This window comes from Schistocerca americana, chromosome 2, assembly GCF_021461395.2.
Source record: "Schistocerca americana isolate TAMUIC-IGC-003095 chromosome 2, iqSchAmer2.1, whole genome shotgun sequence".
In the NCBI taxonomy this organism is placed as follows: Eukaryota; Metazoa; Arthropoda; class Insecta; order Orthoptera; family Acrididae; genus Schistocerca; species Schistocerca americana.
Genome location: NC_060120.1, coordinates 704,953,210 through 704,981,032, shown reverse-complemented (window position 1 = coordinate 704,981,032; position 27,823 = coordinate 704,953,210). Strand labels below are relative to the sequence as shown.

Here is a 27,823-nt window from a genome sequence, read left to right as displayed (position 1 = left end):
ATGTACAATCACAAACTGCCATAAACCGAAGCCTTCTCACCTCCCCTCGAACCTACCCCCCTGCCTCCCTCCCTCCATCCACCTAGGGGGAGGACACATGCTTCTTCAAACGGCCAGATGCTCCGCTGAGCGTCTTGCGCCCCCGCTGCCACCTTGTCTGCAGTTGCTGGCCACACTCGGCCCTCCGTGGATGTGTGTGAAACGTGGCCTGCCTTGAGGGAAATTTACCAGTACACCATGCCCATCCAGAGAACACTCCAAACGGCTGTTTCAAAAGTCGGCTGTTTACGAAAAAGGAAGCCCCTTATGCCTAAAGTGAGTGCAGCCTCACATCACAGTGCCTTCAGTACAAAGCGCGACGCTGGCATCCCTCAGAACGAAACCGTGGTAAATGACTCCTATCCCGACCGAGTATTGTTTGTCTAAAGAGAGAGCTGTGGTGTTAAGGAACTCCCCCGCAGCTGCCCGCCGTTCTGCGCTGAACAGTTGAACATCAACATGGCAAAAAATAGGCAAAGTCCATTTTCCTTTACTTTTATGAGCAAAATCGGTATAGTTTTTATTTTCGACTGCAAGATAAAATTCGCATATTCGCATCTCATTATTTTGTGACGTCCAACGAAGTGCACCGCCGGCGATCACATATTATCACCAGAGATATGTCCACCATGTATAAAATCATAAAAAAAAACTTCGACTGTTTTCTGCGAATATTACCGATCACCGCAGAATTCCCTCGTTATCCCGAAACCGTCATCGGAGTAAAGAAAAAGCGAGAATTTAAACTCCGAAGAAAAAACATCTATATTCAGCTTGTTGAACAAATTACACAACACGAGAGCTTCTCTCGCGTTCAGTGTCTCTAAATAAATGTCATGCACATGTGTCTTACAATCACTTCAGACAATCTTCCACGCCATTGGCTTACATGTCGGGAAAAAAACACATTCGACAACAAGAAGCTATAATTCAAGAGGATGCAGCTGTTTTGTACACTGTGGAAGGTTCTGTTTTACCAATGCGTTGCTATACCATTGTATTGCTTTGTGTGGAACTGGGGACCTAAAAACGACGGAGAGGCTTCGTCTCCGCCATAGCCCTCAGTGGTTCACAACCCCACAACAGGCTACAGCAGTCCAGTCATCCCACCGCCGCCCCACACCGAACCCAGGGTTATTGTGCGGTTCGGCCCCCAGTGGACTCCCCAGGGAACGTCTCACACCAGACGAGTGCAACCCCAATGTTTGTGTGGTAGAGTAATTATGGTGTACGCATACGTGGAGAAAGTGTTTGTGCATCAATCGCCGACATAGTGTAACTGAGGCGGATTGAGGCGAACCAGCCCACATTCGCCGAGGCAGATGGAAAACCGCCTTAAAAACCATCCACAGACTGGCCAGCGCATCGGACCTCGACACTAATCCGCCGGGTGGATTCGTGCGGGGCACGCCTTCCCGCCTGGAAAACAGTGCGTTAGGCCACAGGGCTAACTGGGCGGGCTTGCTATATCATAGTAGCATTTACGAAACAAATTGTGAGAGCCTGTCTCGCCCAGTGTAGGAGAGATATTGAAATTTCGTTAAAAGATATCGCCGCTACGATAAAAAAGAAAAAAGAAACACTTGTCAAGAATCATTCCATGATGCCCTAGACACCTCTTCCACCTGCCAGGCCGCAAGTCATTAATATCAATTAGATAAGCTAATTAATTAAAGTAATTTTCTTTTTCTTTTTTTTCTCAATAGTCGGATTACACTCACCAGGTAGGTCAAATGGGAATCTGTGGAGGGAAGATGATGTTTTTTTCAAGGAACACTACTGAGAAACGACATTTGAAGCTGACCGCAGAGGACTACAGCACTATTAAAAACACAATCGTAGCGACTATGCTACCGTCACCCTGGATAAAAATCTGTCTTGAGTCTAAAGGCACACGCGAGGCACTGATAGCATTATGCTTTTGGGTAAAATGCTGTATGCGATTTGGAATCGAGTCAATCCATTCTACCACATACTTGCGTTGGATCCATAGAGATGTCTTAATGATTACAGACATTAGTGAACTATATTCCTGCCACTCTCATATCTCGAAATGAGTCACCTTTTTCGAACCTATCTTCTAAGGATGCCATACAGTAAAATCACTAGCGCTGTTTTCTAGACAGTCCCTCTGCATCTTGGTCGTGATCGACATCGCTTCCAGACATCGCATGACATAAGCTATACAGCTACCACAACACATGATGGTAGAAATAAAACACAGAGCCGATGTTTCTTAATGACAAAAATGTGGAAGACATCGCAACATATGGAAACCAGAAGAGTTTGCGGTATCGTACAGCGCTTCCAACAGCTATTCGAAGGTGATGACCTGTACAGTTAATCTCATATTCCCTATCGACAGGGTATTGGATGTCTCGGTGCTCCGTTTCGAAAAGCAATGTTCTTTCATTTTGCTCTGCGGTACATGATTTCTTTTTCAGTGTTGACCATCGCTGGGAGGTGCTGTTCACAACACGCAGGACGTAGCAGAAATAAAAAGAGTTACTGTTGTATTATTGGTGAAAATAAAAACATGTGAAAGCCATCGTAGCATATGGAAATAGGACGAGCCTGTAGCAATGAGGAACGCTTCCAAACAACTGTATTAAGGTGATGACCTATACATTTAATCCCATGTTCCACAGCGACAAGTAGCAGATAGCTGGGGTTCCACCAAGACTCCCTCCATTATGCGGTAATCAACAGCATACTCAGTGGAAGGTCTGGAAGAGAGACACCATTGATATGGCGCAATGTACTGTAAAACACAACACGGTTGATAGCGAGAGCAATTTTAGCAATTTTACGCACAAGTTGGAGAGATAAATACTACCACATTCTGCAACCTGTGTAGAAACAGAGTGAACTAAGTTAATGGTACAGGAGCATGTTTTGACCACTCGTTGGAAATGGGAATTTGTTATCGTAGCTCCACCAACCATGTACGATGTGTAAGGTCAGCGCCAAACGAAGCCTGCTCCTGCAACGTGACGTAGTATAAAAGACAGTACGAACAGTTATGGTGCTGTTTCTTATTGGGGAAATTAGGAAGCTTCAACATCATACAGGATCTGCAGTCCAAAGCAGATCTGCGTTCCTCAGGGTCCTTTCAGGTGTATCACCCAAACATCCTATCATCGTTATTCTGCACCATCCAGCAGTGAAAAATTATGAACAATAGAAGCTCTGCTAATTTTATCTGATAGATTTTTACTGCATCTCTCTCTTCTGATATATCGAAAACAAATACCACCTACATGCTGGCATCAAGCATATGTGGCGATCCTATTAAATATACAGGTTTTGATCCATTGGAGCAGGTGGCCAATGATCGTCGCTTGCACAGACTGGTGTAAAGTTTCATCGCCTATACTGTATGAGGTCCACATCCCACACATTATCAGCCACAGGAGAGGTTCCCTGTTTCGTTGTTTGATACACTACTTTTTCTGCTATAACACGCTTTGTACACTGTCATACATTTTGTTTCTTTCAGCCACAACTTCAACGTCTGTGTCAGGTTCTAAACTGACATTAATACGTTTTGTCCATTGGCACCCCCAAAAAAATAGACATCGCACGGTGTAAATCATGTAGTTGCTGCTGATCCCACAACACACCCAAACACTGGGTGACTGAAATAAAAGACAGTCATAACATAAGGAAGAGTTCTGAGGTATTGTGGATGTTTCCAAACTGCTGTCTGAATGTGACTGACGACCTCTACGTTTAAACTCATCATTCACATTGACGGGATAGCTGATGGTGCTGTGTTCCGTTTGATTGATTCCTCATATTGCTGCCATGTACGCGTTAGCCATCCTGTGAAGGTGTTGCCCCCTCCACCAAGATTCTTTCTCTATCTCAAACAAGTGATGTCGGTCAATCGTTATATGGTAATCAACAGCATACGAGTGAACGGTTGGGATGCAAGAGACACTGTCAATGTACTGTAATAATAATCATAATAGTTGATAGCGCGATCAATTTTAGCAATTTTATCAACACCGACCAGCCACACGGCAGCATGTATACCAATTTCTGTATCATCGCTAAACAGCCCCTCCCCAACTTTCCGAGTACCATCGCGAATGTAAATAAATGACTGTGCAGTCCGTCCATTCATTGTTTATACTGTTTATTATCAAACAACTACGTCATCAAATTATACCAGACAGCGATCTGCATATTTCTAACACCTCAAGCATTGTCATAATTTATGATCTTTCTCTATGCGGATGGGAGTCACAGGGTATTCTCACATTCTTAGGATAAAGTTAGAGACCGAAAATTATCCTCGCATTGTCTTTGACCAACACTCCCTGCAGCTGAACAGAAGGAGACCGCTACATTCCACGTTTCGTATAGAAACAGTGCCAACCAAGGCTGTAACTGCTGTCCCGCACTTATCCAAGGGCACAAGAGTTCTGCAGATGCTCGAATGTCGAGGAGGTTAGCACCCCTTATCGGCGTTCAGTAGATATGAAACTGTAGAATGTTGCCTCGACGGAAAATAAAAGACTGTTTCCTCTGTTCCCGGTGTTTCCATCTCAACGTTTTTCGTATTCCTTCCCATGTACAAGAATTGTTCTGCACTAATCAGAAGACATGCAAATACTCCATCAATTTCCCCACATATGAGCGTAATTTTCTCTCAATTTGTACGTGTTTCCGTCATTTTATCGATTTTCTGTCACTTCTATCCATGCGATTATGACATTACTTCTCGTTCTGTGTTCTAAAATCGCTTGTAAATGTAGTACAGCTGCCAACACCTAACGAAAATGCAATATTTTTCTGATTGGGTGGCATAGTATATTCAGGATTCCAATAAGTCATATTAATCGCCTTACTTTGGGTTCCAGAAGTGTATTTTTCAGCACAAACTCCGCTCAATGCGACTGCCTTGCGCCTCATTACTGGAAGGGCCCGTATGTCTACATGGTACCACCCTACTGGTCGACGTCAGAGCCAACGTCTTGCTACATCAATAATTTCCCCATTGTCCACATACCACTTGGCGCAGAGTGCATATTTCATTGGGCCAAACAGATGGAACTCGGAAGGTGCGAGATCTAGGTTAAACGGTGGATGAGGAAGAACAGTCCATTAGAGTTTTTGGAGCCTCTCTCTCGAGAGCAGACTTTGTGAGGCCTTTCATTATCTTGGATAAGGATAAGTTCGTTTGCATCCATTGATCACGTCGAATAAGTTTTTTCGCACGTTCCAGCATCGCAAGAGTGACAGCTGTGTTTGACAGGCCAGCACATGGGAGATCGGACAGGTCTGCACAACCTTGTTTCAGTGTCAGACGCCTCGCTCAGCGACTCACCATGCTTTTGTCCACTGCCAATTCCGCTCGCTACCTACCGGAACTTCACGAAAGCATAGTGGCTGAAGCGAGAATATTCCACGATGTCCCACAACAAGTTCTGTATTTTTTCATCCTAAATTACTTATTGAATGCATTACTTATTGAATACCCCAGTATATAAGCACAGAAAATATAGTTTAGTTGTTTCCTGTCCTTGTTGTTGCAATTTTAACGATCAGCACTGAGTTAAGACTGAGTCAGCCGTCCATGGCCAATAAGGCACGCCGTTCTGGGATTATACACGATTTAAAAGCAGCACGATATCAGTTGTTGTAGATGTAACTGGTTCTGCTTTATGTGTTCTTGCCAGAAATGTTGTATATAGTTCAACATTGTGCACTATGCCTGTACTGACTTTTACGGTGAATGACCAGTAATTGAAGTAGCTGTTGTTTACTAGTAAGGACTTAAAGCCCTTACAGTTTACTACATATACCGCAGCAGCATGTGGTACTGAATTGATTATGCAAGACGAAGTGGATTCTGTCTGGTATGATGATTCAGCTTGTTTCATTACACCTTACAGTTTTTAAGAATACGACATTTGCTGATTAATATGTTAAATCGATATACACAACACGACTACAATGACGTAGTACTTTCGTTATTATTGTCATAGGTTTCCGTTCCAGTCGTGAATGATGTACAGAAAATCTGCTAACGCTAACACCTTGGCATGAGTTCCAGTACCTTGATCTTACCGACATGATCACTTCGCGAGACACGTTGGATGAATCAGTTTGTAGCTCAGCTTTTTGAAACTTTTCTCTGAGAAATATAAGTGTGATCCAGAATGCCTCTCCTGCATCTGTCGTTTTGATGTTTTGCGCGACCGCTCTTGCTAAACGAAACTGGTCCCTCTATTTCCTTTATCAGCCGTTCTTTATAAAGGTCTCAAACTATCAAGCGATTTTAAATAATCGGTCGAATGAGGATTTCTGCATTCACTACAGCTGCTATGTGGTGTCACAGGCTCTCACTAGCACCACCACAACAAAGCAAATATAGCTTTTGTGGTATCATGTATCGATACCAACCCACGGGCGTAGCAGTTGGAAATGTAGTTGCAAGTTTCCGTAAGAAGCTGATAGCGATCGTGAATGATCCAGCGGACCCAATGGTGCATTCCTGCTGAGCCACGCCTTCAGTATTTCTGGACTTCGAGAGTCCCCTGCCGCCGCAATACAGGGCGGCCAGACGGAGCCACTCAGTCCCACCTGTGCTTGGAGCATCTTCGCTCCTTGATGCTACGCAGACGCCGCCTAGTCACTGCTCTGGCACCATCGTTCAATCTGTAGTGCAGGGACCACCTTCTGGTTGGCACGGAGAGCTGGACTTATTTCTTGCTGCATTATTTCTAATGAGTCTTCGTACACTTGGAGAAATCCATGTTAAATAAATCTTTTGTTTACTGTGTTAACTTGTTGGCTAATCACCTCTGCTCCCGTCCAGCTTTCCTTCAACGCCAGTTGCCACACATATCTTTATCCCGCCTGTCCCTACCGTGGTACACGAAGTCGTACACACCTTGGAAGTCAACTTTGCAAAGGAGTTCTGTACGACCCTTAAGTTCCAGGAGCTACAGTGCTTTACCACTGATGGAAATCGTGCCTCACGGTCTCACCTATTGAAGGAAGAACGCAAAACGTATTTTCTTGCTGTGGTACCGAAATCTCGATTCGGAGCACATAGAGCAGTAAACAGCCGTAGCTAACTGCTCCTGGGAAGCTACTGTTGGCAACCAAGCGAAACAGCGCAAAAAGTATGACTTAAGAACTTCGAATCCAAACTCTGTGAAGGAGGTTAATAACGCATCTTAAAAGTTAGTGCTAATTTACCTTTGCTAAGTGGAGATAGGACATGGTAGTGAATGGAAGCTCCTCCTGCGCTTTGGCCTAAGATAGTCACTTTCTCTGGATCGCCGCCAAACGCCGCTATGTTCCTCTGCACCCACCTCAGAGCCTCCACTTGATCCTTGAGGCCCATATTTCCAGGGACGACTTCATCTCCCGTGCTGAGGAAACCTACCCAGAGAATAAATAATTAATCCGTTTGCCGTCAACATAAGGTAACATATAGATCGTACATTTAATATTACCTGTTAACTGAACTCACTGAGATCTGGCATGAGGATAAAGTATTTAGAAGATACGAGTCTTGTGACTTGTCTAAGATCCTATTTTCTTTCCTTATATCACTATAGCCTTGTTTCTGCACCAAACATTTCCACTAATAACTAGCAGTGCCAAAAGATATTTCCGATTGTCAGTATTAAATTCTGACCAAAACATTTTTTCTTTTTCGCGTCAGTATGAGTTGTATAAACTAAACGAAAAGCTACTTTGTCTTGTTTCACAAAATTTCATATCCGTAACAACCTAGGTTTGAGGTTGTAATCCCATTTTCAAGTACAGAACTGATTACAAAAATGGACCCAAGCAGAGACGAACACACATCAACTTCAACCAATCGCTGCAAAACAAAAAACTACCCAACTTATGTCTTTTCCCCGTTAAACCCATATTGTAAAATCGTAAAATAAATTGTCTTCGTCAGTAACAAATAATAATGGAAATGTTTAGAGTTTTCCCCATCATCGGCTGCCTTAAGCGAATTCTTTTGAGAACCCTGCTTATCTGGCGTAGCAAACTAACATCTCTTAGTTACTACAAAAGCATTCCTTGGGCTCGATATAAGATTTAGCAAAGTTTCCTTTCAGATCCTGCGGAACCACTGCCGATGCACTTCCCTGTGAGAAAATTCGTTGGAAACAGAGGAAATACCAACATCAACAAATATCTAACGGACATTGTAATCAGCTTAGGATACAGAGGCACATTCACAAAACCATAAAGAGAACGTCAACGAATCAAGAGAATGAAAAAATAAATCGTCTTCGTCAGAAACAAATAACAAAGATGTAAATACTCATGCATATTACCTAGCAGTCCCAGTCGGTAATTTATAGTGACAAATAGAACGTCGTTGTCGACGAAGTAGTGAGGCAGACTCAAAGAGCCGCTTCCTAGAGTGAAACATCCTCCGTGGATGTAAACCACGACAGCTTTCAGTGCTTCGTTCTGCGATGGGCTCTGCATAGGAATTGAGAATAATAGTGGAGAGAATGCAAAAATCTTACATACGACGGTAATAGTAACAATAAGAGTACAAATATATACTTGTAATTATTTAAAGATCCTGGTCTTGTTCAGCATGAAACTGCCAGGAAAGTATCACTGTATTGTATGAACTAAAAGGAATTATGCTTCCACTGAGACTGCGCTTCTTTGAATAAAATGATTTTTCACGACTGCTGGGCAATTTCAGTTTATTGATCATACTAAAGCGTACATATACGTACGATCATGCGTTACTAGCCGATCATACATAAGAAACAGAAAATGACTAGACCTTTTTCCAAATAAAAAGTCCATCGAATTTAATGCACTCGTACATTACATAGCAGAAAATAACACCAAGCAACTGTACTCGTATTAATTGCCAGATTATTTGTACAGCAAAAATGCATTATCCTATACTTGTGTGAGCTTAGACTGTTGACGGCTAATCGTCACATTGTGGACAGAGTCAACGTTTTTTACATTCTGTAGTCTGATGTTATTTATTTCTATCAAACAGGATCTACGGTGTATTTGGAACCTACCTCGACATTTTCTCATTGTTTTTAACTTCACGTACGATCCGTCAACAATTTACGTACGCTCATATTGGATGTGCAGTTGAATATGACCTTGACATTGACCAACAGTGTGAATGAATCATTTTATTTAAATAATAAACAGTTTCAGTGACTCATAAATTTTCAATCGATATCTGTTGGCTGTGAATCCCAGGATAGGGAAATATTTAATACTATTAATTAATTACTTAAAACACAAAGCCCTATTACTGGTGTAGACATACTATCGGGGAATACACGTTGAGATACAAGCAGTCCTCTTCGCCAAACAAAGACTGAGCGCAGGGAGATCCCGACTGGAGAGCATCTCGCACTTCTGTCCAAGCAGCTTTCCTCACGGGCGGCTGTGGAAAATAAATATTTCACTTCAGGCAGCAGTCCAGGCGATGTCATACATTTACCAAGTTAACACTGTGTACTGTTTAGCAAACTCTACTGTATTTTAAATCTGAAAATCACTCAGTTGGGCCGAATTTGGGCATTTCTCTCTCTCTCTCTCTCTCTCTCTCTCTCTCTCTCTCTCTCTCTCTCTCTCTCTCCCTCTCTCTTTCTAAGACAGGGGCTTACGAAATGAAATACTAAGGGACATTTTAAAACGCAAGCAAATATTATTTTTTACATAAACTGACTTTTTTAAATGGACACTTAGTATTACTTCATACGCAATCAATAACAAGAGAAACGCAAAAAGTACGGCGTTGGTCGCATTGCCTTACATCAATTACATCCCGAGAAATTGCGAAGCGAAACTGAGTATTGAAATGAACGAAACGCGACGCTACTGCGCATCCTGAGACGCAATCGCTCGTAATTCGATGTTATTCAGGAACTACGAAGGAAGCCGGCCGCGGTGGCCTTGCGGTTCTGGCGCTGCAGTCCGGGACCGCGGGACTGCTACGGTCGCAGGTTCGAATCCTGCTTCGGGCATAGGTGTGTGTGATGTCCTTAGGTTAGTTAGGTTTAAGTAGTTCTAAGTTCTAGGGAACTTATGACCTAAGATGTTGAGTCCCATAGTCCTCAGAGCCCTTTGAACCATTTTTGAACTACGAAGGGACAGGCGCTGTGCTTATTGGTATTTACACTGCTGTTAAGTGGACTGGAAACAATGCAGATGTTCAAAAACACACAATGAAAAATAAGGAAAGTGTTTATTCTGCGCATTCGTGCTTCATTGATCTTTACTACCGTATTAGAATAGACGTGATAGCAACGAAAAACAAAATTTCACTGGCCAGGGTAAACATAATTAATGGCTGATCATGGCTCTAATAGAGGGATAAATGGTAATTGTATGTAGTTGTGTTGTACGTAATTCTGTGACTGGACATCTGTACTGTTTCCAGTCCATTTAAAATCTGTGTAAATAGTAATAACTATAGTGATAGTTGCGTTGTAGCACGTCAATCACATCGTGATTACGAGAGAAGTGGGTTTGACACGTTTCGTATATTCGAAGAGTCAACTTCAATTTGCAGTTTCTCGGGATGTAATTGACGTATTGCGATGCAAACAACGCCATTCTTTTTGTGATTTTTCCTGATATTGATTGTGTACGAGATAATACAGGGTTGTCTATTTTTTTAAAAAAATAATATTTGTTTACATTTTAGAATGTGTCATAGTATTTAATTTCATGAACCACGTCTTACATTCATACCAGTGAAAGTCAGTTTTCAATACCTATTGTTGTCCCAAAGATATGTGCAGTGAATCCTTCAAGGGGACCTACCTGTTTATATATGAAGAATCTAAAGTACCCAAACACCCATACATTATGCGCAATTCAGCACTAGATGTCGCGAGAGGCCGACCCGCCGTTATAACAAAGGGCGACGAATAACTACGTTGCCAGCAGGGAACAGTAAGAGCAGAATGGGTCGGTGAGGAGAGGTCAGTGACTTCGACTAGTATTTGGGTCTCATGTGGGTAACAGATGCAGCAGGGATATTTCAACCCTTCTAAAGCTGCCTAAGCCGACTGTTGGTGACGTGGCGGTGAAACGTAAATGCGAAAGAACGACCACAGCGTAAGTGCGACGAGCCAGACCTCATGTACTAAAGGACAGCTGCCGTCGTGCAATGTTGAGGGCTATTACAAAAAATAGCATGAAATCAGCAGAAGGCTCCATACCTGACTGCTGGCAGTAATCCAGCTGGCACAGTTAAGAACACGGGGTACAATGGTCGAGCAGCCCCTCATTCTATGCGACACTTCAGGTGATGTCAAGAGTGACGCACCTGGTCAGTGGATGACTGGAAGCGAGTGATTTTGAGTGAAGAATCAGTCTGTAGACAGAGGCAATCCGACGGTAAGGTCTGAATTTGGCGAATGCCTGAAGAACGTAGCCTGCCTTCCCTTGCGGTGCCAACAGATATGCACGAAGAGGTGGTGTTATGGCACGGGACAAATTTCGTTGTTACGATGTGGTCCAATTATGGGCTTAAGGAAACGATAAATGTGGAAGTGTCTGAACATATTTCATCGCGTTGTGTAGTGTGTACAGGAAAGGAGCTCTTCGGAGACCATGACTGCTTGAAACAGCCTGACAATGCGTCCTGCCACAAAACAACATCCGTCAGACAGTTGTTTATGTACAGTGACACTCCTGAAATTTAATGGCCTGCTCAGAGTGTGGACCTGAATCAAATGGAACAAATCTAGGATGCGCAGGAACCTCGACTTTGCTCCAGACCCCTAGCAGCCAACATCACTACTTCTTCTGCCCTCGGCTCTTTGGAAATAATGATCTGCCATTCCTCCAAAGACTCACAAACTCCGCATTGGAAGTTTCCCCATCATAATTCAAGCAATCACAAAGGCAAAGGGGGGACAAAGACCACATAACGGTCACTAATAAGAGTTTAGATACACGACAGTAAAGTGTCACTTTTATCTTCTGAGGACATAATATCGTATTCCTACGTTTCAATAATTGTGTCTGCGTTATCACACCCGTATGAAAACCATATCACACTAATGAAGTACTCCAGATAACGTTAAAAAATTAAGCTACAGGTAAAGCAAATGACAGGCTTTGATTTGTCAGCAGAGCACTAAGGAACGTGCGGTTGTCTAATAATGTAACTGCTTGAAAAAAACACAGTTCATGACAGAGTATTGCTTTCATGTGTGGGATTTGTACCAAAACGGACTAACAGTTCATACAAGGAATGGTTTCATAAAACGTAAGCTTTCACGGCCAACGTTTTATTCAGTTTAAACTTCCAGGTTGAGAGGTCTTGGTGGTTCATCGATCACGGCCTCTCAGCCAGGAAATTTTAACTCAAAAACAAAGGTTTGCTTTCCTCGCGAGGGAGTGTAACGCAAATGCTGTTAATATCTTACTTGCTAGCACTCGAAGAAAGACGTTGTACATCGCGTAAAATCAGACTTACAAAGTATGAAAAGATGTTTGCAGGATCGTATTTTGGACACATTTCACCCGCTCGTATCCCATAGAAACATTAACCATAAATAAGTGGGCCAAGGGCGAGTAGGACTCGCGCACTGAGGGCTCCGTACAAATTTAATTATGCGTATCCTCTGAGATGACAAAAGTCATGGGACACCTCCTAATATCGTGTCGGCTCTCCAACTGGCCGGCACAGTGCAGCAACTCAACGTGGCATGAACTCGACAAGTAATTGGAAGTTCCCTCCAAAAATATTGAGCCATGCTGCCTCCATAGCCGTCCATTATTGCGAAAGTGTTACCGGTGAAGGACTTTGTGCACGAACCCGACCTCGATTACGTACCATAAGTGTTCGACGGGATTCACGTCCGGCGAACTTTTTGGCCAAATCATTGGCTCGAATTGTGCAGAATGTAGTTCAGAACATTGGAATGCAGAATTGTCATCCATAAAATTTCCATCATTGTTTGGGAATATGAAGTTCATAAATGGCTGCATATTGTCTCCAACGATCTCCAGTTAATTATCCGTAGTGTTGGACCAGAGGATCCAGTCCATTCCACATAAACACAGCTCTCACTATTACGGGGTCACCACCAGCTTGCACAGTGCCTTCTTGAGAAATTTGGTCTGTGTCACATTCTAAACCTATTATCAGCTCTTACCAGACGAAATCGGATCTCATCTGACTAGCCACGGTATTCCAGTCGTCTAGAGTCCAACTGATACGGTCATCAGCCCAAAAGAGGGGCTGCAGGCGATGTCGTGTTGTTAACAAAGGCACTCCCGTCGGTCGTCTGCTGCCATAGCCCACTAACGCCAGATTTCGCCGCAGTGTCCAGACAGATACGTTCTTCGTACGTCCTTCATTGATATCAGCATTTATTTCGGACAGTGTTGTTTGTCTGCTAACACTGTCAATTCTACGAATACACCGCTGCTCTCGGAGGTTAAGTGAAGCCTGTCGGCCACTGCATTACTCGCGGTGAGAGGTAATGCCTGAAATTTGTTTTCGGTACACACTTGACACTGTGAATCCCGGAATACTGAATTCGCTAACGATTTTCGAAACGGAATGTCCCATGCGTCTAGCTCAACTACCAGTCCGTGTTCAGAGTCTGTTAATACTTTTAATGTGAAAAGGTTTCCGACGTGATTATGGCTGCAGTAATTACCTGAGTACAAATCACAGCTCCGCCAATGCACCACCCTTTAAATCCTGCGTACGCGATACTGTCACCATGTGTATGAGTATACAGAGGGGTGTAAAAAAGTGTATCCACTGTTTAAAAGTCCATAACTGGCAAACTAATTGACGGAGTTGTCTCACCTTTGGTAGTGTAATACTTTGTAGCTCCGGCAATCGCCACACAAGCGTTGTATTGCGTTGTTTTGTTTTGTCAGATGACAGTCGCCAGATAGTCAGTCTTTTGTTATTAGTTGCACCTATTTACTCGAGTAAACATGGCTGACGCAAGGCTTACATTCGATGAAAGGAAGTCAGTTTTGAAGTGGTATTTTGAGTACGAAAACATTAATGAGGTTCAACGGAAATGGAGAAATGAGTATCAAACAGAGCCACCGACACGTTTAGCGATTCGTTGCATTCGAGACACATTTGAAGCCGAAGGACGTGTTAAAAATGTACACAAACAACGATCTAGACGACCTGTAACAGTAATAAGTCCAGCTAACTCCCGTCGTGTGTCACAAAAATTCACTCGCTCACCACAGAAGTCTGTGAGACAGTGTGCCCGTGAAACTGGAGTGAGTCGCTCAAGTGTTCGGTGAATTTTGAAGACTGCAAAGTGGAAGTTCTACATCCCACGAATGCTACACGCAGTGAACGAGGACGACCCAGATCGTAGAATGGAGTACTGCGAGTGGTTTACTAACATGGTGCGCAACGATGAAGAGTTTCCAGAGATGATTGTGTGGTCTGATGAGGTACAGTTCAAACTCAATGGTACAGTAAATCGTCACAATTGCATTTACTGGGCCGCCGAAAAACCGATGGTCCATGTAGACAAAGCCTTCAATTTGCCAGGAGTAAATGTGTGGTGTGGGTTGTCTTACCGGGGCTTGATTGGGCCATTCTTCTTTGAAGGCACAGTTGCCGGTGAGGTGTACCTTCAGAAGCTTCAGACGTCCATTTTACCTGCCATCCGAGACTTGTATGGAGACGGAAGAGTTTACTTTCAACAAGATGGTGCCTCAGACAACTATGAAAATCGTGTTACAGCGTATCTCGACGAAAATCTACCAGGAAGATGGATAGACCGTGGAGGTGCTGTGGAGTATCCACCACGTTCCCCAGACCTAACTCCTCTGGACTTTTACCTGTGGGGAACACTAAAGGACGTCTCTCATCGACATTAGCCACGCACATTGGATGAACTTCGAGAATCCATCGTACATTCATGTGCAAATATCCAACTGAACACGTTGCAGTCAGTAGTTCGTGCTGCAGTTCGGTGGCATAGTTTGTGTGTGGATGCTAATGGTGACCATTTCGAACACCTACGGTGATATTTTTTAAGTTGGACTTTAAGCTACACTTTCACCAAAAATGACACAGCTCCGTCAATTATTTTGCAAGTTATGGATTTTTAAATAGTGGATATATTTTTTGGACCCCTCATCGCTAACCCATGACTTTTTGCATATAATGTATATAGTTCATCCATCCTGGGAATCGAGAATTCCAACTATTTTTTTCTATTATTGATATCGATGCTGGCAAGATATTTGTCACAGGAATTCCAAAAACGTATAGAGATCTCTACAATATTCCCCCAGAGTAAGGCGGAAGCAAGAAAGGGATTCAGTCCATGTAGGGAGAGAAGATTTAACAAAACATTTTTATTTACTTATTAAAACGTGATTAAAATTTACGTTTTATGTTCGGATGCATTAATATTCTTCTATTATGCTTTAGACGTTTGATGAATGCAGGGTATGTTCAATGGCAAAAGCTATTTTTGTGTAATGTACTTACAGTTTAACAAGTTTCAGGTATTTTACATCATTTCTACCGTGAAGCCTTGCTAAATGCCGAATTTTATGATTCTAGATCGATGGGAGATATCCTATGGGATTCGATGAGTGAGTCTGTATCAGAATATGACACATAAATGGTCGTATGTTTTAAGTGAAGTGAATTGAAGCTTAAAATTTTTACACCGCCAAGCGACTACATTCCTTAACATGTGACATCAAGTAGAAACTGTCCGCCCCCCGCAGCTGAGAGGTCAGCGCGACAGAATGTCAATGCTAACAGCCCGTGTTCGATTCCCGGCTAGGTCAGAGATTTTCTCCGCTCATTGACTGGGTGTTGTGTCATCCTAATGATCATCATTTCATCCCAGTCGACCCGCAAGTCAGCAAAGTGGCGTCAAATCGAAAGACTTGCACCCGGCGAACTAGAAACTTGACACGTCCACCTGTTCCTGAGAAGAAGAGCTCTTAACAGTCAGACAGACAGACAGGCTGACAACAAAGAGATCCTATAAGAGTTCCGTTTTCACTGACTGAGGCACTTAACATCAACAACATGACGCACAGTGGCAAATAAGTACCATCCTTTCCACAAACAGTTAATAGGACCCACAAAACTGCGATATATACTTAAAAAAGCAACTTATCGGCTGCACAGGGTACACCGGGGATAGGCGGCCATACGGGAGAGATAGTCAACCTCTGTAGTTCTACCACGAGCCGCTGTACAACGCTGACGGTCAAGTGATAGTTACACTACTGGCCATTATAATTCCTACACCACCAAGATGACGTGCTACAGACGCGAAATTTAACCGACAGGAAGAATATGCTGTGATATGCAAATGATTAGCTTTTCAGAACATTCACACAAGGTTGGCGCCGGTGGCGACACCTACAACGTGCTGACATGAGGAACGTTTACAACCGATTTCTCAAACACAAGCAGCAGGTGACCGGCGTTGCCTGGTGAAACATTGTTGTGATGCCTCGTGTAAGGAGGAGAATTGCGTACCATCACGTTTCCGACTTTGATAAAGGTCGGATTGTAGCCTATCGCGATTGCTGTTTATCGTATCGCGACACTGCTGCTCCCGTTGGTCGAGATCCAATGACTCTTAGCAGAATATGGACTTGGTGGGTTCAGGAGGGTAATACGTACGCCGTGCTGGATCCCAACGGCCTCGTATCACTAGCAGTCGAGATGACAGGCATCTTATCCGCATGGCTGTTATGGATCGTGCAGCCACGTCTCGATCCCTGAGTCAACAGATGGGGACGTTTGCAAGACAATAACCATCTGCACGAATAGTTCGACGACGTTTGCAGCCGCATGGACTATCAGCTCGGAGACCATGGCTGCGGTTACCCTTGACGCTGCATCACAGACAGGAGCGCCTGCGATGGTGTACTCAACGACGAACCTGGGTGCACGAATGGCAAAACGTCATTTTTTCTGATGAATCCAGGTTCTGTTTACAGCATCATGATGGTTGCATCCGTGCTTAGCGACATCGCGGTGAACGTACATTTGAAGCATGTATTCGTCATCGCCATACTAGCGTATCACCCGGCGTGGTGGTATGGGGTGCCATTGGTTACACGTCTCGGTCACCTCTTGTTCGCATTGACGGCACTTTGAACAGCGGACGTTACATTTCAGATGTGTTACGACCCTCGTGTCTCTACCCTTCTTTCGATCCCTGTGGAACCCTACATTTCAGCAGGATAATGCACGACCGCATGTTGCAGGTCTTATACGTACCTTTCTGGATACACAAAATGTTCGACTGCTGCCCTGGCCAGCACATTCTCCAGATCTCTCACCAATTGAAAACTTCTGGTCAATGGTGGCTGAGCAACTGGCTTGTCACAATACGCCAGTCACTACTCTTGATGAACTGTGATATCGTGTTGAAGCTGCGTGGGCAGCTGTACCTGTACACACCATCCAAGCTCTGTTTGACTCGATGACCAGGCGTATTAAGGCCGTCCTTACGGCCAGAGGTGGTTGTTCTGGGTACTGAGTTCTCAGGATCTATGCACCCAAACTGCGTGAAAGTGTAATAACATGTCAGTTCTAGAGTAGTATATTTGTCCAATGAATACCCGTTTATCGTCTGCATTTCTTCTTGGTGTAGCAATTTTAATGGCCAGTAGTGGAGTTAGTAACGTGAGTGATTGCTGCTGCTCCAAATGACTCTTTATTTCAACTAAAGGTAAGTAATATCCATGATGTTAGTCTTCAGTATACCATGAAATTATGTAGTATGTCATAACCTTTCAATTTAAACATAACTTAGGTTGTGAGTAGCGACGAAAAATTTTGTTTTGAAGTTGTTTGGCTCTAACTGCGTACCGGTACATAGATTTTGTTTCAGTTTGCGTCCACCATGTTTGATGACGCGCTATGACCGTCTCTCCCATGTGATCGGGATAGATGGCCATCCCGTAAACATGTTATATATTAAATTTTGATGCCATCGTTATTTTTTTACAGCTGCCAAATAAGTATCTCCAAAGTCTGGCTTTTCTATGGGATCATGGAAGTAAGAAGACTTTAAAAATGCCATTGACGAATAAACAGCGATGGTTATTCTGTGAGAAAAGCTTCTATGTAGTCTAATATCTCCAGGAAAACGCTGGCAAGAAAATTAATATCGTCTGTTATTCCAAAATTTCAATGGCTCTTAGTTCTTGTTTGGATTCACTTAATGAGTCACAACATGTCCATCACATAAAATAAATGCAGACCCATGGGTTTCCCTTAACAAGGGACTGTGTACGGAGTCTACCTTACGATTTTGCTGCGAAACGTGGCCTAAAACATGAATCTAATAACGAAAAAGGTAAAGCAGATTCCGACTGTCTACAACTGTTCTTATCTCGACATCCAGATCTAAGTGTGCGAAAATCTGAAGCCGTATATATGGCCAGAGTCAAGGACATTAATCGTGATGAAGTCAAGGAATATTTCAACTTACTTTCAACAGTAACGGGACAAAATTGTTTGCTCAAAAAGCCAGGAAGTATATTTAACATGGATAAGACAGACCTTTAGTTAAAAAGCCGACCAGGTGCTGTTGTAGATGAAAAGGCGTGAGAAACAGCTCCTGTAATTACTTCGCCAAAAAAAGGAGACACTATTACAGTACCTGCTTGCTGCAATGCTAGAAGAAGAGCAACGTCATCTCTACGAGGACCTTCTACAATATCAGACAACAGGCCAATTCGACCTGTATTTCAAATGAAACGAACCAAGACACTCCCACAAAAATTCTGAACGCTATTTCACCTTCGTCTGCTAGACCATAAACTCAAACATACGTAGAGCTAGAAAACACTTGACGTCTAAAGAAAATCTCAAAAGTTAAAATTGAAACTTGATGGTAAAGGGAAAAGGACTAGGCTTGTTGGGAAAAAAGGCTTGCGTCGGTAATGTTACTGGTACTTCAGAAAGTTCAGACTCAACAGATGACTTTCACTACAAGGAAGAGTCAAGTTACGAACTTTTTTAAATAGAGGACGAGTGATTTGGATGTGGGGAAGATTCCTCAAAAACAGATAAAACCTGTGATTGGATTCAGAGTGTCAGGTGTAAGAGTTGGTTGCATGAATCCTGCACATCGTATATTGATGGTTGCTATCGATGTATTCTTTCTTCTTTCGTTTCACCCTCTTTGGGGTACGCTGGATCAATCATTTCTTTGTGCGTTGTTCTTTTCCTCGGGCCCAGTATTTCTTCATTCTTTCTGATCTTCTTCTCCTCTCTTCTTCCGAGATGAAGGGTTTGGACTTTTGTATGGATTTGTCTTGGAACCTTATGTTTTCATCTTTAGTAATTAATTTAGCAGTTCGATCAATATGTGAATTTTCTGAAATCTTTAACTCCACTAGGTCTTTCTCAGTTTCTTTAAACCAGTTGGGCTTCGTTTTTCGGTTACGGAAGAAGTTTAGTTAATCTGTTGGAATTCATTCTGAGAAGATGACCATAAAAATTTATTCTCCTTTTTCGCATAGAATCTGAAAGTTTTTCAGTTTTCTTGTAGAGAGTTTCATTTTTGATGTATATAATCTTATTGGCTTGAAATTTTGCCCCAATGATTTTTCTTAAAATTTTTCTTTCCTTTAGCTCAAGTTTCTCCATTTGGCCTTTGAAATTCATGTTAAGTGTTTCTGCAGCATACAGTGCTTCTGGCTTAATCACTGTCTTGTAATGTGTAATTTTGGACCCCCATGAAAGGGATTTTTTGTTGTATGTATTTTTTGTTAGTTGGAAGGCCAATTCAAGTTTATTTTTTCTGGATTCCATTGCTTTGCTTTCCCCAACATTCCAACTAATCCATTCTCCGAGATATTTGAATTCTTTTACTATTTCAATCTTCTGTTCTTGAACTTTGAGGTATTTACATGAGTGCTTGATGTTTGTCAATATCTTAGTTTTTTCAAAGGAGATGTGAAGACCAATTTTAGCTGCATGTTTCTTTAGTTCAAGGATTTGCTCCCGTGCTTCTTCCATTGTTTCAGCAAACAGGGCCATATCATCTGCAAAAGCAATGCAATTTACTTTAAGGTTCTTCTTTTTGCAACCCAGTCTTATACCACTCTTAATATTTGTGTTCCATTCTCTGACTACTTTCTCAAGCGTACAATTGAACAGCAACGGTGAGAGCCCATCGCCCTGTCGCACTCCCGTTTTTATTTCAAAGGGTTCCGATAGTTCGCCCATAAATTTAACTTTCGAAAATGTATTTGTAAGGGTCGCTTTTATAACATTAGTTGTTTCCTTATCCAAACTCATTTCTTCCAGGACTGATAACAGAGATTCTCTACCAATCGAATCATATGCTTTTTTGAAATCAATGAAGGAGATTACGTATGTCTTTGCCCTTGATTTTTGGTATTCCATAATGTTTTTGAGGTTTAGTATTTGTTCCGAACATGATCTACCCTTTCTAAAACCTCCTGGTATTCCCCGATTTGCGGATCCAATTGTGGCTCTGCCCTGTTCAAAAGGACTTTAGAAAGAATCTTGTAAGTTATATCCAGCAGTGATATTCCTCTGTAATTGTTGGGGTCTGTCTTCAAACCTTTCTTGTGGATAGGGTGGATGAGAGCTGTTCTCCATTCTGCGGGGATCTCTTCTTCTTTCCAGATTTGTTTTTATCTGGAATTTTCTGAATAATGTCATCTAGATGATTCCAAAAGGCCTCCACTTTTTCTTTGTTTTTCCTGTTATCCTCGTTTATAGGGGCATGTGCATTGATAATTGTGTAGATTTTGTTTGTGCTTGTGAATGTAAGACTTGAGATTCTTTCTGATTGGGAATCAAAGCCAACTATTGAGTTCAAGATTTGTTTGTTGATTATAAAGGCTGTTCCAAGATGTGGTACACTTTTCATTACTCTCGGTCCCACTTTCCCTTTGTATATCCTAAAACCTTCGGAATCGAAAGTATCTGTATCCATGTATCGTGTTTCTTGAATGGCTGTTATGAGTACGTTGTGGTTCTTTAGCGTATCTGTTAGATGTTTTAGTTTTCCGGTTTTCAACAATGAGTTTGCATTGAAAGTTGCTAGGTACGTTGATTGCCTATGTTGAAATTTGGATGAGATTCCAAGACACTCCGACTTGTCTTTGTGCAATGTTGCACACATCCCAGAATCCGAATGTCTGCTGACGTACTGGCGTACAGTGGATCGTCCACCTGGGGTAAAATAGTTTACATCACACACTTCCATGATTGATGAAAGTTATTTTGGGTGTGGCTCATAGGCCACAAAATATACAACCAAGATTGTGAGTCCTGGAGGTAGTTCTTCCGCTCTCTCCGCCGTTGGGAATCTGAACTTCCTCTTCCGCCTTTGAGACCGTTGACCAGGTTTCACCTAGTAACCCTAGGCAGGGGCCCTTACAGGGTGCTACCATCAGGAGCCAGATGGGCCCAGGTTTTTTTAACGAGGTGTTACTCCTCCCCCTCCTCCTTCCTCATCACTTGCGAAATGAGGCCCCGGACTTGTGACCGGCAGTGGTGGAGGTCTATCGATGTATTAATGCAGTTTTAAAAACATAAATCAATCTAAGCCAATACAAGTAAGCATTCATTTCATAAATTAAGTTGAGTTCTAGATTTAACTAACTGCATAATTGAGATGATTTCTCATTATTTTCAATATAAAACTATTATGTTCCAACTAGTTAATAAAAATATTAAAAAGTTCAAGAACTGTAAAATGCTTTATACAATTGATACGTCTCTTTAAGTTAGAATTTATCTACGGTTAAAAGCCTCATAAAATATTTTTAACATCAAGAGATTCAATGAAACGCGTTTAAAGTGTTAGAAACTTTTAAAATTTTTTCTTTCATTTTAAAGTGGTTTTTTTTCTGTGGCCATCTATCCCTTACATGTCTGGCCACCTGACCCTGATTTTCGGGTAAGATGACCAAGTGCTACACATTTTTTGAAAGAATTTTAGTTATATGAAATTCGGTATATTTTTGAAAAGAAAGTCGTCTTTTCTTTTTATGGACTAAGAAGCAACATGCAAAAAGTTTCAGGTTGTTCTTCTATATTAGGTTTTGAAACTGACTATTGAAAAAATCATAGCCATCCGTCCCGGATTTATCCCACTATTGTACATCTAAACCTGGGAAGTATTTCAACTTAAATACTAATTGTGCTGCTTTCAGTTCCGTACGTTGAGTTGTTTTTCATAATGTATGCACATTCATATTGTTATAAAAAGCCTGAGTGCTGTTTCCTACGTACTGCTGGTTCGTTTTAGTCTGCATGATGAGTCACTGTACAGTGTAAACATAGTTATTCTGTTTCAACAGACTGAACGTATTAAGCCACTCACGCCTTTAAACCACTGTTAAAAAGTATTAACTGCGTTGCAACATGCTACGTAAGGATACCAGTTTTCGTAGAATAGCGGTAGGAAGCGGTGGAAGTCGGTGAGTGAAGTATTTGGGAAAGGGACGGTGCAAGGGAGCGGAGGGTTGGTGGAGAGTTTGTGGTAGTGAGGTTAAAGGCGAGATGAGATGTAGGTATAGTGAGGAACTAATCCCGTTGAATAAAAATCAAAACGATATTTTTCCACGGTCTCAATATTTTTTCGACAGCGCTGACAAACTATAACAGTGCGCTGGTTTGCAATAATGATTTTCGTCTGCAGTGGGCGCTCTATCGTACGCACTGAACAGAGCATCAGTTCACGATCATGGTCTTGAAGGTGAGTCCCAGTTATGTTTAGAAAGTAGTCGTAAACATTCCTTTGGTGTGAAGCCACAAAAACCTTCAGCAATCGGCTCTTGAAAGAAAAGGCTTTGGATGTGTGTGTGTGTTGGGGTGATGGTGGTAGTTGGCGGGGGGGGGGGGGGGGGGGGGGGTTGTTCAATGAGGCTAGAGACACGACGGTCTTACTCCTGAAGACTGTTCATATTTAGACTCGTTGAGAAACGCACAGAGTGATTATAATCAAACTTTCGCTACCCGAGTCCGTGTAAACAGAAAACCACTTACAGTATGAGTACCCATCATTACAGGAGTGATGTTCAGACCGTACTCCGTCGGGTTTGCGTTGTTATAGGCGTAGCGTTATGATTTGCCGTTAGGTTTCGATACTGGTACGGCGACGTAGGGTTGAAACACAAGCATCAGAGCATTTCACGACATGAAATTTCATTTCATTTCATTTACAGTTCCAGACAGTCGACATGGGTCCGGACAAAGTGCGAGGACTCTACCCGTCAGTCAGTCCACAAGCTGTGTCAAGACAGCTGAATGTTCCACCATCCACAGTTAGAAAAATACTACTAACAGTTCTGAAATAAAATCTATAGTGCGGTTCTAGGTTTCGTTGATGCAGATTGTCATCACAATGAGCAAAGTTTGTACCTAGGGCGTAAATATAGTCCACAATGAACAAATGTTACTCTCTTAGGTGGAAATTGAAATGTTTTTCCTTCAATGGTGAATTCGTTATTTCTCTTCCGTGCATCTTCACAAACGTTTCCACAAAGCTTCATTGTCTTACGATCACGCGTTGTTCACGGGGATCCTCTGAAGTAGAGAGAGCTTAATTACAACCACCAAGTACATGTGCTGTACTTCCGTGATTATTCTGTCGTTATACAAGATATGCGATCATTTAAGTAAACTCTGGTTCATATGCAGGCACGGATGTTTAAAAATCGCCAGCTCGATGTCCGTACACCCTCACGTCCTCCTTTAGATTCTCCGGGTAACACCAGTGCGACATTAATTGTTTCCTTGTCTACTGTTTTACTCCCTCTATCTACTTCTCATCAAAAAACGAATATGTTAGAAGTAACCATAGTTTCCAATCAGAATAAATCTCTGAGAAAATCACAGTGTCATTCGTGTTCCGTTCTTTCTTTTATTTTTTCTGGTAGCAAGCATTATCGCTAAGCAACGGGAAGAGAGCATAATACGCATTATAGATGAGTGACTTGCCTGGAATCTGAGGTCACCAACTGGAGACTCTGCATAGGGGATGCCTTTGAAACTGTACATCGTATTATTGGTGTACGTTGCTTCGATTTGACCTCTCAGATCTCCTTCTTGTGTACTGACTGTCACATATTCCTGTGCCTGTAAGAAACGTGTTAGACATTTCATTCATTAGAGTTTAAAATTTACGAAAAAGAAATTATATATTACATCTATAAATCTAAATGCAATATGTAGATGAAAGACATAAATTCAGCATATCAGTTTGCTCGACTAAAAAATTTTATGACAGAAACTTTATTCCATAGCTTAGTGTAGATGTTTTACAAGTCTACAGGGATTGGCATTCTTAGATAGAAACGGACGTAAACCACAAATTAAATGTACGTTCCTTCTGTATAGTTACCTAAATTATGCATACAATTGAGGTATAATATACTGTTTATGTCTGGTTTATTTATAAAGACTCGTTCTAATGCTACAGAATGCAAACATAATACCTAATAATTATATGCAACTTTCGAACGTTCTTTCTTTCTGGGAGAAAATACAGATTGTGGCTCTCTTTCGCAACTATGCATTTCTGTGTCTGCATCGGGTGTCCACTACGGAATATGCAAACTGACCCAATTGTCTGCGTCTGGGAACAAGTATTCACCTCTTTCTTCCAGAACGTGATGACATGTATTACCCAGTCGAGAAGTTCAATTCGAGTACACTCAAACCTTCAAAATGTATTCTGACAATTTACCTCGCCCTGAGTTTTTCAAGTAAAAAGTGCATTTGCTGTAACCTACAGAGGTTTATCTGGATAGATAGACTGAGCTTTGAGGGTTTATAGATGAAGATGACTTAAATCACACTCCACCACAAATAAAATAGGGGGTATGTATCTAAGTTTTTAATTCACTTGCATCGGTGCTGTTGACATTTTCGTGATACAGACTTACGCACCGGTCCTTTGTCTGACTTTTTTTCAAGATGATATTAAATATGTCTTATAGAGCAAGGAGTTTGGGTCTTATAATTCCCACTGAATGAGATGCGGCAGTAGTAACGCACGGGAATCGCCTTGAGGAGGAGGACGGTTCATATCCCTGTCGAGGCAATCCAAATTTGGGTTTCTCGTGGCTTCCTGATTCGCATTAGGCAAAAGCGAGGATGGCTCCGCTGATAAGAACACAGCAGGATTCCGAACTCATCCTTCCCCATTCCTACAACGTTGTCCTACTCTAATGACCTCGTCATCGACGGGACGTGAAACCCTCTAGTATTCACCAAGAGATAACTCGCGTCAAATACTTAAACTCAGTTGTTTGTGTATTACATTTTCTCTCGCAGAGTGCGAAGTCTGGGAGAAAATGTAATAACCTTAAATAACTCATGCAAATGTAATCTGTTTATTGAGAATTCTTGAAAATCTACGCAGCCAAAATGTAGAACGAGAGACAATTTGCCTTCGCACTCTCTCTCAGTTAATAAGATTTTTTTTCGAATGAATAGGTCTTGTTTTCAACAGGTTAATGAAATCATACTGCCTCACTCATGAAATGCAGTAGGGTTCCTAATCCGACAATATCGACGCTTTCTACAAACGACTAACAGGCATTCATTTTTTGGGTTCTTCATCTATTGTAAGAAATAAACTTATTTCACATATTTTGCAGTGACTGGCGTGGTAACTATAACACTTAATTCTTCGGCTCATAAATGTGCTTACTAAATATCATTAATGGGTAATATGGAAAGTTTGTCAAGGATATGGTTTTATTTTAAGAATCTGTGCTGGCAATCACTTGAGAAGCTTTACAGAAACCACGAAAAAACACCAATTGGCGTGCGCATGCTGGGATTTGATCACTATTTCTCCAGAACGCCTCAACCAAAGCAACACGATCTTCGGTGCTAAAGGGTAATAGGGCTACTATAGTCTATTGATGTTTGTTTGCGTTTAAAAGGAATTCTGCAGCAGCCCTCTTTCTAACCAAAATGGAGACGTCGCGTTTTTCTGTAACGTTCACCAGCTACTCCACGTGTTTCTTACATTATTCCAGTATGTGTTGCTGAGTGTTTCAACTGAAAAGTAGCTGGTACGAATTTCGTGGTGGAAGAAATTTCGATTGTCACACTGAACTGTCAGCAAGAGAAACGGGAAAAATAGAGGGAGCCTGTTCATTTGCGTCAGCTTCTTCATTCAGCTTAATGTAGCATTTGCCTCTTTAGATATCATATATTATCTTTACATTTCTTTTATTGCAACTATCGTCTTTCAGAACTAATATCCCTTCTAAAATGGCTCTGAGCACTATCGGACTTAACATCTGAGGTCATCAGTCCCCTGGAACTTTGAACTATTTAAGCCTAACCAAGCTAAGGACGTCACACACATCCATGCCCGAGCCAGGATTCGAACCTGCGACCGTAGCGACGCGCGGTTCCAGACTGAAGCTATCCCTTCTAAAGTTATCCACTTTCTGCAAATACAATTTCCTAGTGAAACAGCAAACGCAGTACCAGATTCCACTTAGTTTGCACTACAGTTTGTGTCCTCTATAAAAATAGTAAAACTAGGAGAATTACAGAAATGACAGTACTCTGTGAAGCAAGGAAACTTACTTTTATGAAGCATGGTGAAAGGCAAGAATGCAGTATTACGCTGACAAATACCAATGTGAGGCAGTTCATGGTGCTTCTGAGATGGTCGCGTTTCAGTTTAGTTATAACTATCTGTTCTTATATACCACTTATCTACACAGGATACTCAACCTTATCGAGGAACTCTTGATTGCGACATACATCACTTAATGTAGTATCTACGGTGTGACTCACACGATACGAGTGTGTGCCTTACGACTGCGACCTGTCTGTGACTGACTAATTGTCGTTCAATTACCAGATCATTGTGTAAAGTTCTGCTAGCCCCAAATATTAAGAATAACGATGATGGGTAGATAAACTGTCGATTACTCTGACCTATCTGTGACTGCTCGATATTTGGCATATATGGTGTAATTTTGTTCGCTCTCCAGCTTTCAACTTCCGGGTGTCTTGGAAGTACACGAACTGTGGGAAACAGTAAAAGTGTGGTTGCTCGTTGGTTTCTGAAAACGGCGACATATTCTGTAATGTTAGTGTGGGTTGTGGGTCACGCCATAATGTAAAATATTCAGTCAAAACGTTCTGGTCGCTATTACAAGGGGTCTGCATTAGTATGAGAAATACAGTTAGGACAACGCAAATAATTCTCTCAGACGTTTCGTCTTCACGCCTGCCCCCGTTAATTCCATAACGAAACGTAAATGAAGTTTCTTATAAAATAGTATGTCTAGGCTGATGTTATAGATTGACAGTGATTTAGGATTCATTTTTTAGCTCACACTGGTATCACAGAAGGGAGCTGCTTTTGTGACGTGTGTTGTTACCGCGGTAGGGATGGGAAAGTACCTTGGGTAATTTTCGCGGAAGTATTTACGGCCAAGCGTGGTGCAACTGGGGGAGTACAGTCCTCCCGTATGCTAGCTAGTAGCCACTGCTGGCAGCCAAGACAAAGGATGGTTCTACCCAACACTGCGGTTCATGTTGCTGGGCCGTTTGCCCACCTCGATGCCCTCTCGTATCTATCTTCTGAAGATAAATGGCTGCCTAGAGAGCAAGCCGCTCACTTTGAACCATGCGTTTGCCGCATGCGTTTTGAACTGCTAGAACAGTCTTATCATGTTATAAGAGTGGTAGGTGATCTTTGTGCTCCTGACGGGACTCTCCGACACTTCCATGTAAACTAATCCGGAGGCACAGCTAAGTTTTTGAACCCCAGGCATG

At 42.1% G+C, this 27,823-nt stretch overlaps 1 protein-coding gene across 1 annotated transcript in view; it reads right to left on the bottom strand.

The window, feature by feature from the left end:
- The window catches only part of LOC124596120 (esterase FE4-like), a 67,594-nt gene extending 40,884 nt beyond the window's left edge, over positions 1–26,710 (bottom strand). Inside the window, exons 1-5 of the mRNA XM_047135135.1 lie at positions 26,621–26,710; positions 24,008–24,145; positions 9,341–9,460; positions 8,358–8,508; positions 7,255–7,440 (exon numbers count right to left, since the gene is read on the bottom strand). Coding sequence (XP_046991091.1) covers positions 7,255–7,440; positions 8,358–8,508; positions 9,341–9,460; positions 24,008–24,145; positions 26,621–26,689 — 664 coding nt within the window. The 5' untranslated portion in view covers positions 26,690–26,710. The remainder of the gene's footprint in view (positions 1–7,254; positions 7,441–8,357; positions 8,509–9,340; positions 9,461–24,007; positions 24,146–26,620) is intronic.
- Between the last annotated feature and the right edge of the window lie 1,113 nt (positions 26,711–27,823).